Raw genomic sequence first — 12,170 nt, 5'->3', positions numbered from 1 at the left:
GGCATGTAGGTCATGTTAAAGACGTTAAAAGGCGAAGGGAGTCGTTTTGTTTGAATTGGCAGGTTGATCTTTGTACCTCATGGAATGACTGAAAGGACCAATTTAGGAGTCAAGTGAAATTGACGCTAAAGTGGATTAGTACACGGGGAGGAATGTTTACGTACATACTGCAAAACCACGTACTTAATTTAATATCGGAGCTTCCCACGGACAATCCAAAACGGCCGGCGTTTCATCTCTTACAGATGCGTCTGTATATCCCAAACCCGCTTAGATGTTGTGATTGCCAGAGATTTGGACATTCGCAGCTAAACTGTAAATACGATAAAAGGGCCGTAGCGGAGAAAACCAGCACGCGAGGCGTCACTTGTAAGATCCTATTGAAATGTTCCAAATTGGAAAAAAGGCCGCAAAGGCGGACACGACAACATGCCCGGTCTACAGCTCTATTGAAATTTGGAGGTCAAGGTAGTAGACAGGCTTATCGAGGAACCCGGAAGCTAAAAGAATGTGGACACTCCAAACCCCCCCCCAAGCCCGGGTCCAATGCCCTAAAATTTAGAAAAACTATTAAAGAAGAAACGGAAAAAGGAACGTTAATGGAATACACCACCCTTTAAAATTGAACAATATCTTCGACCTGCTTTCGGAAAGCTAATAAACTAAGCCGGTGACTTAGAAGTACAACCTCTTATAGAATCTTACATTGCACCTCCCGAAACAGACAACAGGGAGACGGGAGACTCGGCGGAGCAAAGCGAAAAACATCGCTACCTTGAACTCTACTATGTCTCTGTCTGAGGAAACGGTGCAGAGGCAGACAGAAAAAGAAGGGTTGACCAAAGGCAAGCAAGCCAAGACCCCTTTCATCGGTGGACAGTTCAAAAGGTAGTTTACACCAACTAATCTGTGATAACCTTTGATTTTGGTGATTATTTCCTTCGTCTATTAAATGTCAATTATCAACCAATCACACTTTTGATTCCTGTTTGACGAAACCAATCAACACCCTCCATTAGCGACTATTTTGCATGGTGCACGATAGCCGACTATCAGCATGACAGCTTGTGCATCTGACAGCACTTAACTTAAACGTCAAAATCGTGTTTTTGAAGTTTTTGAAATGAATCGTTTTGGCAAAACCACAAGCGAAGAAATGATGGTGGTGTGGTCCAGTCTACAATCCCGCATAATATACAGTGAGGAGTAAAAATAGCGTATGGAGGCAGTTCACCAAATTTTGCGAGCATCGTCAATGTAAACTAAATGAATCAACACCATTCACAAAACTGAATGATATTTTGACCTGGAACATGAAAAAAGAAGATGGGGAATAAGGTTATAAAGAATATAGTGTAAAGTGTATGTGGAATTCAATTCAGTCAATTGATACCTATGTTTGTATTTTGTAGATTGTTGTTGATATTTTGCATAAATGATATCAAACTGTTTCATTTTGTGAATATGCCTCCCTGGTATAAATAATTGGATTCAAGAAATAATCTTCATAAATATAACACGACCTTGATTAATAAGCGACTATTTTGATTGCTGCTAAATTTCTCTTGTATTTATTAATTTGACTCGACATAATTTTGGCGTTAATAATCATAGATGAAAGCCCTCGAGCTTCGCTCTCGGGCTTTCATCAGATTATTAACGCCAAAATTAATATGTCTCGTTAAATTATTATAAAATACAATCGAAATTTAGATGCATTCAAAATAGTCGACTATTTATCAAGGTCTTGTTATATTACCCTTGATAATATGCAGTCCACAACAACCGAGCGACGATTGAGAAGTTGCAGATCTTGAATATCTATTGGTTCAGCTCCCTGCTTCTTTCCTACTGGTGGGCAATTTCAATTCACACAGCCCTGGAGTTCAGAAGTTAGAGATAGTAGAGGTCGTAAGTAGAAGAACTACTAGAGCGCGACGATATTGTTCTATTAAACACAGGCGTTCCTACCTATTTTAATGACAGACCGCGTAATTTCCACGTGATTGATCTAGCTCTCGTCTCGCCGTTGTTGACGATCCGTCTTGAGTGTAGGTCACTTGATGATCTTCACAACAGCGCCCATTTCCCAAGTGCTATTGGCAGAAACACTCCTAGAACGCCAGTTATCGCTCCCCGTATATGAAATCTGGAGAAGGCACACTGATAATATCTACGGATATAAGTCTGACTGCTAACCTATCCCAAGAAGTGCAGTAGGTGGCATATCGACTGCCAGAAACGTTCCCTGGTGATGTCCTGCGGTTAGAAATGCCATAAGAGCAAAAAATAGCACTAAACGTTTTTCGTTGAAGTCCCACCAAAGACTATTGTGTTGATTTCAAGATAGTTAGAGCGAAGTCACGTAGAATAGTTCTGGAACGCAAAACAGAATCTTCGAATCGTTATACTTCCTCGAATAGTTTCGTTTCATCTGAAGCATGTAGATTGTAGGATAAAGCTTCTGACTAATGGCAGGAGACTTGCGTCAATCACTCGGACAATAACTCGAGATGGGCCCACCATTGACACTCCTCAACATTATGAAACAATGAGTAACTCACAAAACTATCAATCGTCTTTCCGAGAGAGTAAAAAGGAGTGGAAAATCTCTCAACCTTGATAGGTAGGTACTGTGCAGAACCTCAATTATAACACACCCTTTTCAATGGCCGACTAGGATGAAGCTCTAAGAACTCCCAAAGAACAACATGAAAGTGGCCAATATTGAATTAGTTTTTGAAAATTCGAAAAAAAAGTTCCACTGCAATTCTTGGCCGGACAACGAAAATGGAGAGAATTCCACGAAATTTGTTGTGTACATACTTGATGAGTTAAGGAACAAAATTGTCGAACAGTTTTTTAAAATCACTTTTCAATCAAAAGTTATACTGATTTGAAGATTGAGCTTTTGGGTTAGAAAGTGTCCCCCGCCTACTAGTGATTGATCTTATTTCGCATGTAGTTAATCGAAAATGTCGCAAATAACGGTTTAAGTCGATATTATGATTAAATGATCACAACAAATTCAATCGTTATTTGTTTGTTATTTGCGACATTTTCAATTAACTACATGCGAAATAAGATCACTCACTAGTAGGCAGGGGACACTTTCTAACTCGAAAGCCCAATCTTCAAATGAGTATAACGTTTGATTGAAAAGTTATTTTAAAAAACTGTTCGACAATTTTGTTCCTTAACTCATCAAGTATGTACACACCAAATTTCGTGGAATTCTGGCCATTTTCGTTGTCCGACTAAGAATTGCAGGAAAACTTTTTTTTCCAATTTTCAAAAACTAATTTCAGAATCGTCATTTTCATGTTCAAAAACTCCCAGATACCAAACTTCGTCGAAATCAGAATTTTTTCGCACCCCCAAGTAGGGGTGCGCCCTTTCGTGGTAGGAATTTTGAAAAAATTGTTTCAAAATCGGATAGGGCATACCCGAAAACCTAATCAAAGACGTCTTTGTAACTCCTATGGTTGCTGAGAAAAACATTAAAGAAGAAATCCAAATTTCACCACTTCTTTGGGGGTGGCTCCCAAACGAAACATGTTGGACCTTCAGTTTATTTGGAAAAGCTGCTTGTCTTGATCCCCTCTATCACCCGAAAAAGGGAAAGGAAAAGAAGACGAAAATGGATTAATTGCTGGAAACGATGAGTGAACTATGTAACATACGAAATCAAAGGAATAAGCTAGGATCAAAAGAAGAACAATCAAGAAATCGTACTACTTATTATACCGAAAAGTAAAGAAACAAAACACAAACGCAAAACAGGTAAATACACAAATAAGGAAAGAATTAAAAGAACAGAACAGAAAAAAAAATGGGATCAAACCAGACAGTGATAAAGGAAGATATGGGTAATTTTATTAGAAAGCACTTAGGGATCGAAGTAAAAATAAAAGAAGCCGCCAAATTAGGCACAAAAATATGTGAGAGCTGGGGGACTAAGAAGAAAAGAGTAAAGTAATGCAAAATAAGTGAAGGACTGTAAAGAAACGCAGATTTTCATAAATAACAACCGAGATAACAACAGAACAAAAAAAGTTACAGATATTCAAATAAATATAAGAAGTATCGCACAGAAAGATAGATATTAAGGAAATAACGTGAAAATGGGACTAAGGAAGATAAATAATGTGGCATGGAAGTCGAAATTATACCATAACGAAAAAGTGTAAAAGGCATTGTTAAAAAACAAATATACAACGATAGCAAGGAAAGGAGGAAGAACACACCAGACATACAACCGAAAATGAAGAACAAAATAAAATCAAATGTAATCATTATGCAAAATAAATGACGAGAGCGTATTTTCCTCCTAATAATATTAATGCTAGGACCAGGAAAAATACCGATAGGCACGAGATCCCTACCCCATTCTATTTTAAATGAGCCGCTTATCGTCGAAGTCTATACAGTTTAATGAAAAATAGAGGATCGTATACAAATACAAACAAATTTGGGATAGGCATTATAGTGCAGCGGAGAGAGCCGCGAAATCGTTCAAAAAATTTTTTCGGAGTAGAAAGAATTGGGACCCACACCATTTGGTTCAGAAATGTTTGAACCTTCAGAATCTCGCTTTACGACATTTTCCCGTGGTCCTGACAAAAGTTATAGGCCGCTAAAGTTGAAATTTACTCATTTTCGCGCGCGCGACTAGACCACCGAAAGTATTTATTTTCTCAGCAACTAAGCGATATACATCAATAATTCCTTTTGTAAAATGAAAGTACATTTATAGCAGAATCTAAAGCATTCAATTTACCTACCTTGTTATGGACAGTTTTTAGAAAAATGACCGTCAACTTCCAAAATTCGTGTAGCAGATGAAAAGTGCGCACTTTGAACTCTCATAACTTTTTATTTCACGATATCGATTTCCAATATTTATAGCTCATTCGATGCTCCAAAGCATTGTGATTATTTTATTTTCTATAACATTACCGTGAATTTTTCATAATAAAAAAGTTACGGTCATTTAAGTAAAAACCTACCGACCTCGCCGAGTCGGGAGTCGCGAGTGAGACGGAGAGGGAAGGATAGTCAGCAGCGTTCGCTAAACAAGGAGCGATGCGTAAGAGATTTTACTTTACTAAGAAATTTCTCTCCGAATACCAAAACTAGCTATTTAGGCCGTTTAGTTTACAAATGCATTCCGCCGAGTTGCATTGTAAAATCTCAAACAATTCATTAACTCCATGTATCTCAGTTCTTTGGTGAAATATATAGGTACAAATAGGTACCTTTCCCTGTAAATTTTGGGGGTTACTCCACATTAGGTATCTCTTGTGCTGTGCTGTATATTGCAAGATCAGCAGTGACAACGGTATGATTTTGTCCCAAAGATTCAGGCTTGTTTTTTGATTTCACTAGACGATGGTTAGGATGGTATTGTAGCTCGCTGGTGGAGAATTCAAAAACGGCATAGGTATATTATATTGAATAGTAGATACCGGAACTTACTTAGGAGGATTATCAGCAGGTACTTAGGCTGTTAAAGTCAGTTATCTGGTCGTTATCTAGTGATAGGTAAACGAGGAATTTGGATTTCTTCTGTCGATGTATCTCGCTTTTGAAAAAAGACTGTGCGTTGAATTTTTTTCGTCTGTTTCCACAGAATATGGCCTACTTATTCTTATTCTGTGACTGTTTCCTCATTGATGTCGAAGTTGCTCGCTGTGATAAAATTATCATTTTTTATTTGACAAATTTTTGTGAAATGTAGGTAGACACCCTTAGCAGAACATGTAATATTGACGTTTACTGTACTTGTTATGCCACTGTCGGAGAACATTTTCTGACCCGAAAGACCAATTTGCAAATGAGTGTAACTTTTGTTTGAAAAATGACCTTAAAAAAACTGTTCAATAATTTTGTTCCGTAAGTATGTACCTAGACAACAAACTTCGTGGAATTTTGTCAATTTTCGTTGTCCGGCCAAGAATTGCAGTGGAATTATTTTTTTCGAATTTTCAAAAACTAATTTCCGATTCAAAAACCACCAGATACCAAATTTCGTCGAAATCAACATTTTTTCGCACCCCTATTGAGGGGTGTGTCCTTTTGCGGTAGGAATTTGGAAAAATTATTTGCAAAACCGGAAAGGGCATACAGCAAAACCTATTCAAAGACTTACCACCAGTCTCTGTAACTGTTGCTGAGAAAAAAAGAAACTTTACCACTTTTTTTTGGTGTTTGGATCTATCGTTCCTCGAAATGGGGGTTGAAATATATTGTGTGATCAAAACTCTCTAAACCTTCCCCATATAGTTTTTATTCGTTGAAGTTTTTAAAAATAAAAGCGACTATAGCTTCGGGGTACTGCCATCATCAGGCGATGTGAAATTTAACAGGAAAACGGTAAGTTACAAACGTTGAAGACGAATAAGACGAACATGTTGTTTTTTAATTATTAACTGGCCGAAGCCAAGTGAAAAAACCTGAAGGGTGCTTAAACCGGAAAGGTTGTCCTAAGTTTCAAAACGAATTATTATCAAGCCTTGTTAAGTAAGACAACCAACCGGAGGGTTGAATTATTACATTAAAAGTTGAAAGTTGAATTTAACACATTTCAAAAGAACCGGGGGGAAAAAAAAAACTCATAAAAGTTTTGAAACTATTGAGATGACTACATATTTAAATTATTTAAGTTAAGTTTAAATTCGAGATCATGCAGACGGCATGTCTAGAAATGATTGACCACCAGGTTTACCTATCACTAGATAACGACCAGATAACTGACTTTAACGTACCTGCTGATAATCCTCCTAAGTAAGTTCCGGTATCTACCATTCAATATAATATACCTATGCCGTTTTTGAATTCTGCACCAGCGAGCTACAATACCATCCTAACCATCGTCTAGTGAAATCAAAAAACAAGCCTGAATCTTTGGGACAAAATCATACCGTTGTTACTGCTGATCTTGCAATATACAGCACAGCACAAGAGATACCTAATTTGGAGTAACCCCCAAAATTTACAGGGAAAGGTACCTATTTGTACCTATATATTTCACCAAAGAACTGAGATACATGGAGTTAATGAATTGTTTGAGATTTTACAATGCAACTCGGCGGAATGCATTTGTAAACTAAACGGCCTAAATAGCTAGTTTTTGGTTATTCGGAGAGAAATTTCTAGTTAAAGTAAAGATTCTTTTACGCATCGCTCCTTGTTAGCGAACGGTGCTGACTATCCTTCCCTCTCCGTCTCACTCGCGATTACCGACTCGGCGAGGTCGGTAGGTTTTTACTTAAATGAGCGTAACTTTTTTATTATGAAAAATTCACGGTAATGTTATAGAAAATAAAATAATCACAATGCTTTGGAGCATCGAATGAGCTATAAATATTGGAAATCGATGTCGTGAAATAAAAAGTTATGAGAGTTCAAAGTGCGCACTTTTCATCTGCTACACGAATTTTGGAAGTTGACGGTCATTTTTCTAAAAACTGTGCATAACAAGGTAGGTAAATTGAATGCTTTAGATTCTGATATAAATGTACTTTCATTTTACAAAAGGAATTATTGATGTATATCGCTTAGTTGCTGAGAAAATAAATACTTTCCGTGGTCTAGTCGCGCGCGCGAAAATGAGTAAATTTCATCTTTAGCGGCCTATAACTTTTGTCAGGACCACGGGAAAATGTCGTAAAGCGAGATTCTGAAGGTTCAAACATTTCTGAACAAAATGGTGTGGGTCCCAATTCTTTCTACTCCGAAAAAAAAAACTACCTCAAATAAGCGAGTTAGCGCCGGCTCTCCGCTGCACTATTAGTTTTACTTTTATTCGAAGTGTCTACATATGAAACTTTTTAGCGTATTTTCCTCAAAGTGAAAAATCGCTATTGGCTGCACTTTAAAAATCTGTAAAAATTGTGAAGAATGATAGGCGTGTATGGTGAAGTGAGGTTGGAAATATTTCCAATATATATTTCCAACCTCACTTCACCATACACGCCTATCATTCTTCACAATTTTTACAGATTTTCAAAAATAATATTCAGATATTACGTCCAACATTCTTCACTACATTTTCATGATTCGTTAACCATTCTGACGTATCGCCTGATGATGGGCGAGGAAGTCCGAAATCGATAGCGACTAACATTTTCAATAAAAAAAAATTAGTGTAATACATTCGTCAACCATTCCTATAGAATATCTGAACGTTCCCAAAGCTTTCAACATTTTTCAAAATTTCAACATTGCCAATATTTTGGAAAATGTGCCCACCGCATTTCCAAAGTGGCGTATTGTACATTTTAGCTCGTTTGCCTTTCGTAAATTCAAAATTGTTGGCATTTTGCACATCCAACCACTTGCTTGTGCCAAAGAGCATACTAGTATATTTTGTGCTTCTAGAGTTTTACGCTAGGATTAGAGGATGTTTTACAATGCCAAGTAAACAGCTGCTCTATTTACCTATTTATTGGTTTGCGATTTGTTATATTAAATTTTTTTAATTTATAAACTAATACACTATTCTCCTTGGGCTAAAATCACACTTATGGCGACCAAAAATTTAGGGGTTGTTGTCGTTGTTGTATTCATAATCTATGTTGTAGCTGGATTGCTTGCCCCTTCCGTGCGAATCGAACTAACCAAGACCTTTCATTTTTTCAGGAAAACATTGCGAAAGCAAAGATCACTGTGCTTCACAGCCCTGTCGGAACGGTGCAGAGTGTACGTCAGTCGGTGATTCCTACAAATGCAGGTGCGCCCCGGGTTTTACGGGGTCCTCCTGCACGGACGATAAGGATGAATGCAAACAAATGCCATGTAAACACGGGAAGTGCCTCAATACCCATGGAAGTTACACGTAAGTACCATATCCGTATAATATGCCTCTTCTTTATCCACATATGCAAATTAACCAAGATGATTAGGTATCACGAAATGTATGTACCAACCGTTTAAACTTTTAAAAATGGTGTGCACGATCTCCGCGAGCATAAATACTTATTATATTCTTAATGTCCGATAGTTATCTTGCATTTATGCCGAGCTTTATTGGTGCCGCATTTTGATGACCACGTACCCACTCCAGTGCGATTTTATTGCAATAAATCATTGATAAATTAGTTTAATACTCTGCGAAACAAATTTATTTAAATTGAATTGAATCGATATTCAACTTTTCTTTCCCCTTCCGGCTACAATTTATGAAAGAATAATTGGCCAAACCGACTGTTCTAAAATTACCTTGCTCGTTAAGAGAGCCGAACAATCGGGCTATTTCAATCAATGTCATTTTCCATTAAGAGAACGTAAAGAATGAGTCCATTACATTTTGATTGTGCGTTTCTGTAATACGCATCTAATAACAGTAACGTGTAACTATAAATATTTTACGCGGTCCCAAAAATGGTACTATCGCAGAATCCGCTCGAAGTCGTTTACCTTTTCGCTTATTTTTTATAAGCTCAATTATAATCCTATCAAAAACGTATTATTAATTTTTTTAGTTTTCTTCTAATTATTACTAGATCGATGATAGCGCACATGGTACGGTTTGTGTGGTACATCAGTAATGCTTTTTTCCTGATGATGTCATTCGCGTTTCCGCAACGTCTACAGCTTTACACCAACAACCGTCTTTTAATGAAATTGTAATTGTAATTAATAAGGGAATAAAAGTTTTTTACATGAGAGCCGTTCAAGTGACATTTTGAATATAGACTCAACCGAAAAGTACCGACACATGGGTAACTTTAATTATAAACCCAGACGAAAAATGTACTCAATATTGCTATTTCTTGAATTTCTTCGATTCAATAACTACTGTACTGTAAGCTAATGACTAGAAAAACTCTAAAAAAAAAACTTTAATTAATGTAAAGAGAGGATGTTTTCTAATGATGAAGCAGCCTTCTATTGTTTTTTGCATCTCTCAAGTAATCGTGTCCATCGTGTGAGGAGTATTCATTCTTTCCTCAATCGATTTTTTGGGAAGGTAGTGGAAAGTGTATATGCAAAAACGTGCATACAGGGTGGCCCACTGAAAACGGTCAATGCCAATTTTGGCCGCTTAACGACAGTTTTTCCAGAAACACTCGAACAGATCAATTTAAAATTTGCGGTGGATATCTTAATTAAATAATATTATTTACATAAATAATTTCAACCTGAACTCCAAACAGTCCTTGGTAAACTCCAAAATTTAATGCTGGTCGGTGAACAATAATCGCAGGCTTTTTAAAAAAACAATGCTAGCTTATTTCATAACCCCATTAATGGAAGGCTGCACAATTTTGTCAATGGATTTGATGTATGTCCATTTACGCAAATGTATTAATGCTTTGTTATTTCTCGCCGAAAACAAACTTTTTCGCCACACTCCTCTACGTACTCTCGCCTTTTTAATTCAACATGTCCCTTAACTATAGGACCAACCGCTCTTAAATCACAGCTTCATATGGCTAATTGTTGAGTAAAAATTTGCAACATTTAATTGGCGCGATATAATTTCAATTCATATGCTTACCTCGTTTTAAACAATAATAAAGTCTTTTTTATTGATACTACTACAGAACTAAATATTAATACAAGTAAGGACTAGTAGAAGCGGAGTTCAGGTGAGCTGCTCTTCCTCTCGGCCTCTATTATATTGTAACTTAGTTAAGGATATAAGTTGCGCAACGTAAACTAACACTGACATAAAATAAAATAATTCAGTAAATATAATACTTAATCAACCAAAAAAATAAACAGATTTTTTATGGCAGTAATAAGAGAAGTTCAGTGAGTGAACTGGTTAAAAAAGAAAGATTGTATGTGGCATTATTTTATAAATCAAACAGACCCTTCCTTAGTTATTTCGTACGATGTTGATCACCACGATACCTATTTTTTAGACACCCTGTGTATATAATAAATACTATCAAATTCCAAACATGTGCCTTATGTATTAAACTTATGTTTGCAAAACCTGATGGGATAGCGGGAGAGTGTATTGCTATCAATGTATAAGGCGACTAAATGAGAATGAAATACATTTATTTAAGAATAATTATTTCGCAAGTGCCTGGTGCATACTATATTTATCGATGTTTACCTTCTTGCTAGGTGATTAATGGGGAGCTTTACACATCAACATCTAAAGATCGCCTGGCATACATTCAAAATCAATGCTATATAGTGCAAGAGAAGAATCAAGCCCTTAGAGAAATTCTCTAAAATATTGTTTTTTTTGTACTTTCCTCCAACATTTTCGAGATATTCATAATTAACTTTTCACATCGCCAGTAAATGAGTTTCGTTTAGACGATTTTACCTCCTTTTGCCAGTACTCTCCTCCCGCCTCCGACACTCCGTTCTGCCGATATATGCACTAAAAGTGTTGACATTACCAGTAGATGTGTCTCGTCCTGACGTTCCACTTGCTGTTTATGAATACTCTCTTCTGGCACTTCATTTTCAAGATATTCGCATCGACCTCACAAATAGATGTCTCCTCCGTACCATTTATTTGCCTTTGTGAGTACTCTCCTCCGACAAACCGTTTTCGTGATATAAGGATAATTCCTTTCCTTAATTATTACGATAAGGGATCGAAGAGAAGGAGTATGGGTGGCCAACCTGCGTAGCTCAGAAGAGTTTACGTTAGTAGCTCTAGCTCTGGCTACAAAGGTCCTGGGTTCGAATCCCAGGTAAGGCATGGCTGTTTGTGATTGTATAGTGAGTTGAGTGGGGAGAATAGCTAATTAGCTAACACTCCGTCCACTATAAAATAAAGGCAATTAAAAAAAATAAAAAATTAATTACTGTAGAATAAAGTCCGTGTCTCTCCCAAGTGGTTTGTTTTTATTTCCTACAATTGTTAAATGTAGGGAAATTTATCGGTCATTTTCGTTATTAATTTTGCTTTTTTTAAATCATTTATGCGACAGTTCAGATTTAATTTATGGGCACTTTAATTATTTTTATAAAAGATTGATACAATTTACTAGCGAGTAAGAATGCAGTTAATCGAGTTTTTGATTGATTTGTCATGTTGGTACTCTCCGGTAATTGGATGAAGTTTTTCGATTTGTGAAAAGTAGGGAAGACACGTTAAATACTGAAGTTGGCTTAAGAAAGAGACCTTTTCGCTCATTTTGAGGCCGGTGTACTGTTCGTTGAAAGAGGACCTTTTTGCCAATTTCGAGGCC

General features: G+C 36.7%; 1 protein-coding gene across 1 annotated transcript in view; it reads left to right on the top strand.

Moving 5' to 3' along the window:
- Positions 1-12,170, top strand: part of LOC116164181 (neurogenic locus Notch protein-like) — a 205,905-nt gene that overhangs the window by 95,682 nt on the left and 98,053 nt on the right. Inside the window, exon 4 of the mRNA XM_031478322.1 lies at positions 8,644-8,839. Coding sequence (XP_031334182.1) covers positions 8,644-8,839 — 196 coding nt within the window. The remainder of the gene's footprint in view (positions 1-8,643; positions 8,840-12,170) is intronic.

This window comes from Photinus pyralis, unplaced genomic scaffold (genome assembly GCF_008802855.1).
Source record: "Photinus pyralis isolate 1611_PpyrPB1 unplaced genomic scaffold, Ppyr1.3 Ppyr1.4_LG2, whole genome shotgun sequence".
In the NCBI taxonomy this organism is placed as follows: domain Eukaryota; kingdom Metazoa; phylum Arthropoda; class Insecta; order Coleoptera; family Lampyridae; genus Photinus; species Photinus pyralis.
Note: the sequence above shows the minus strand (reverse complement) of the source record. Positions and strands in the feature narration are given on the sequence as shown.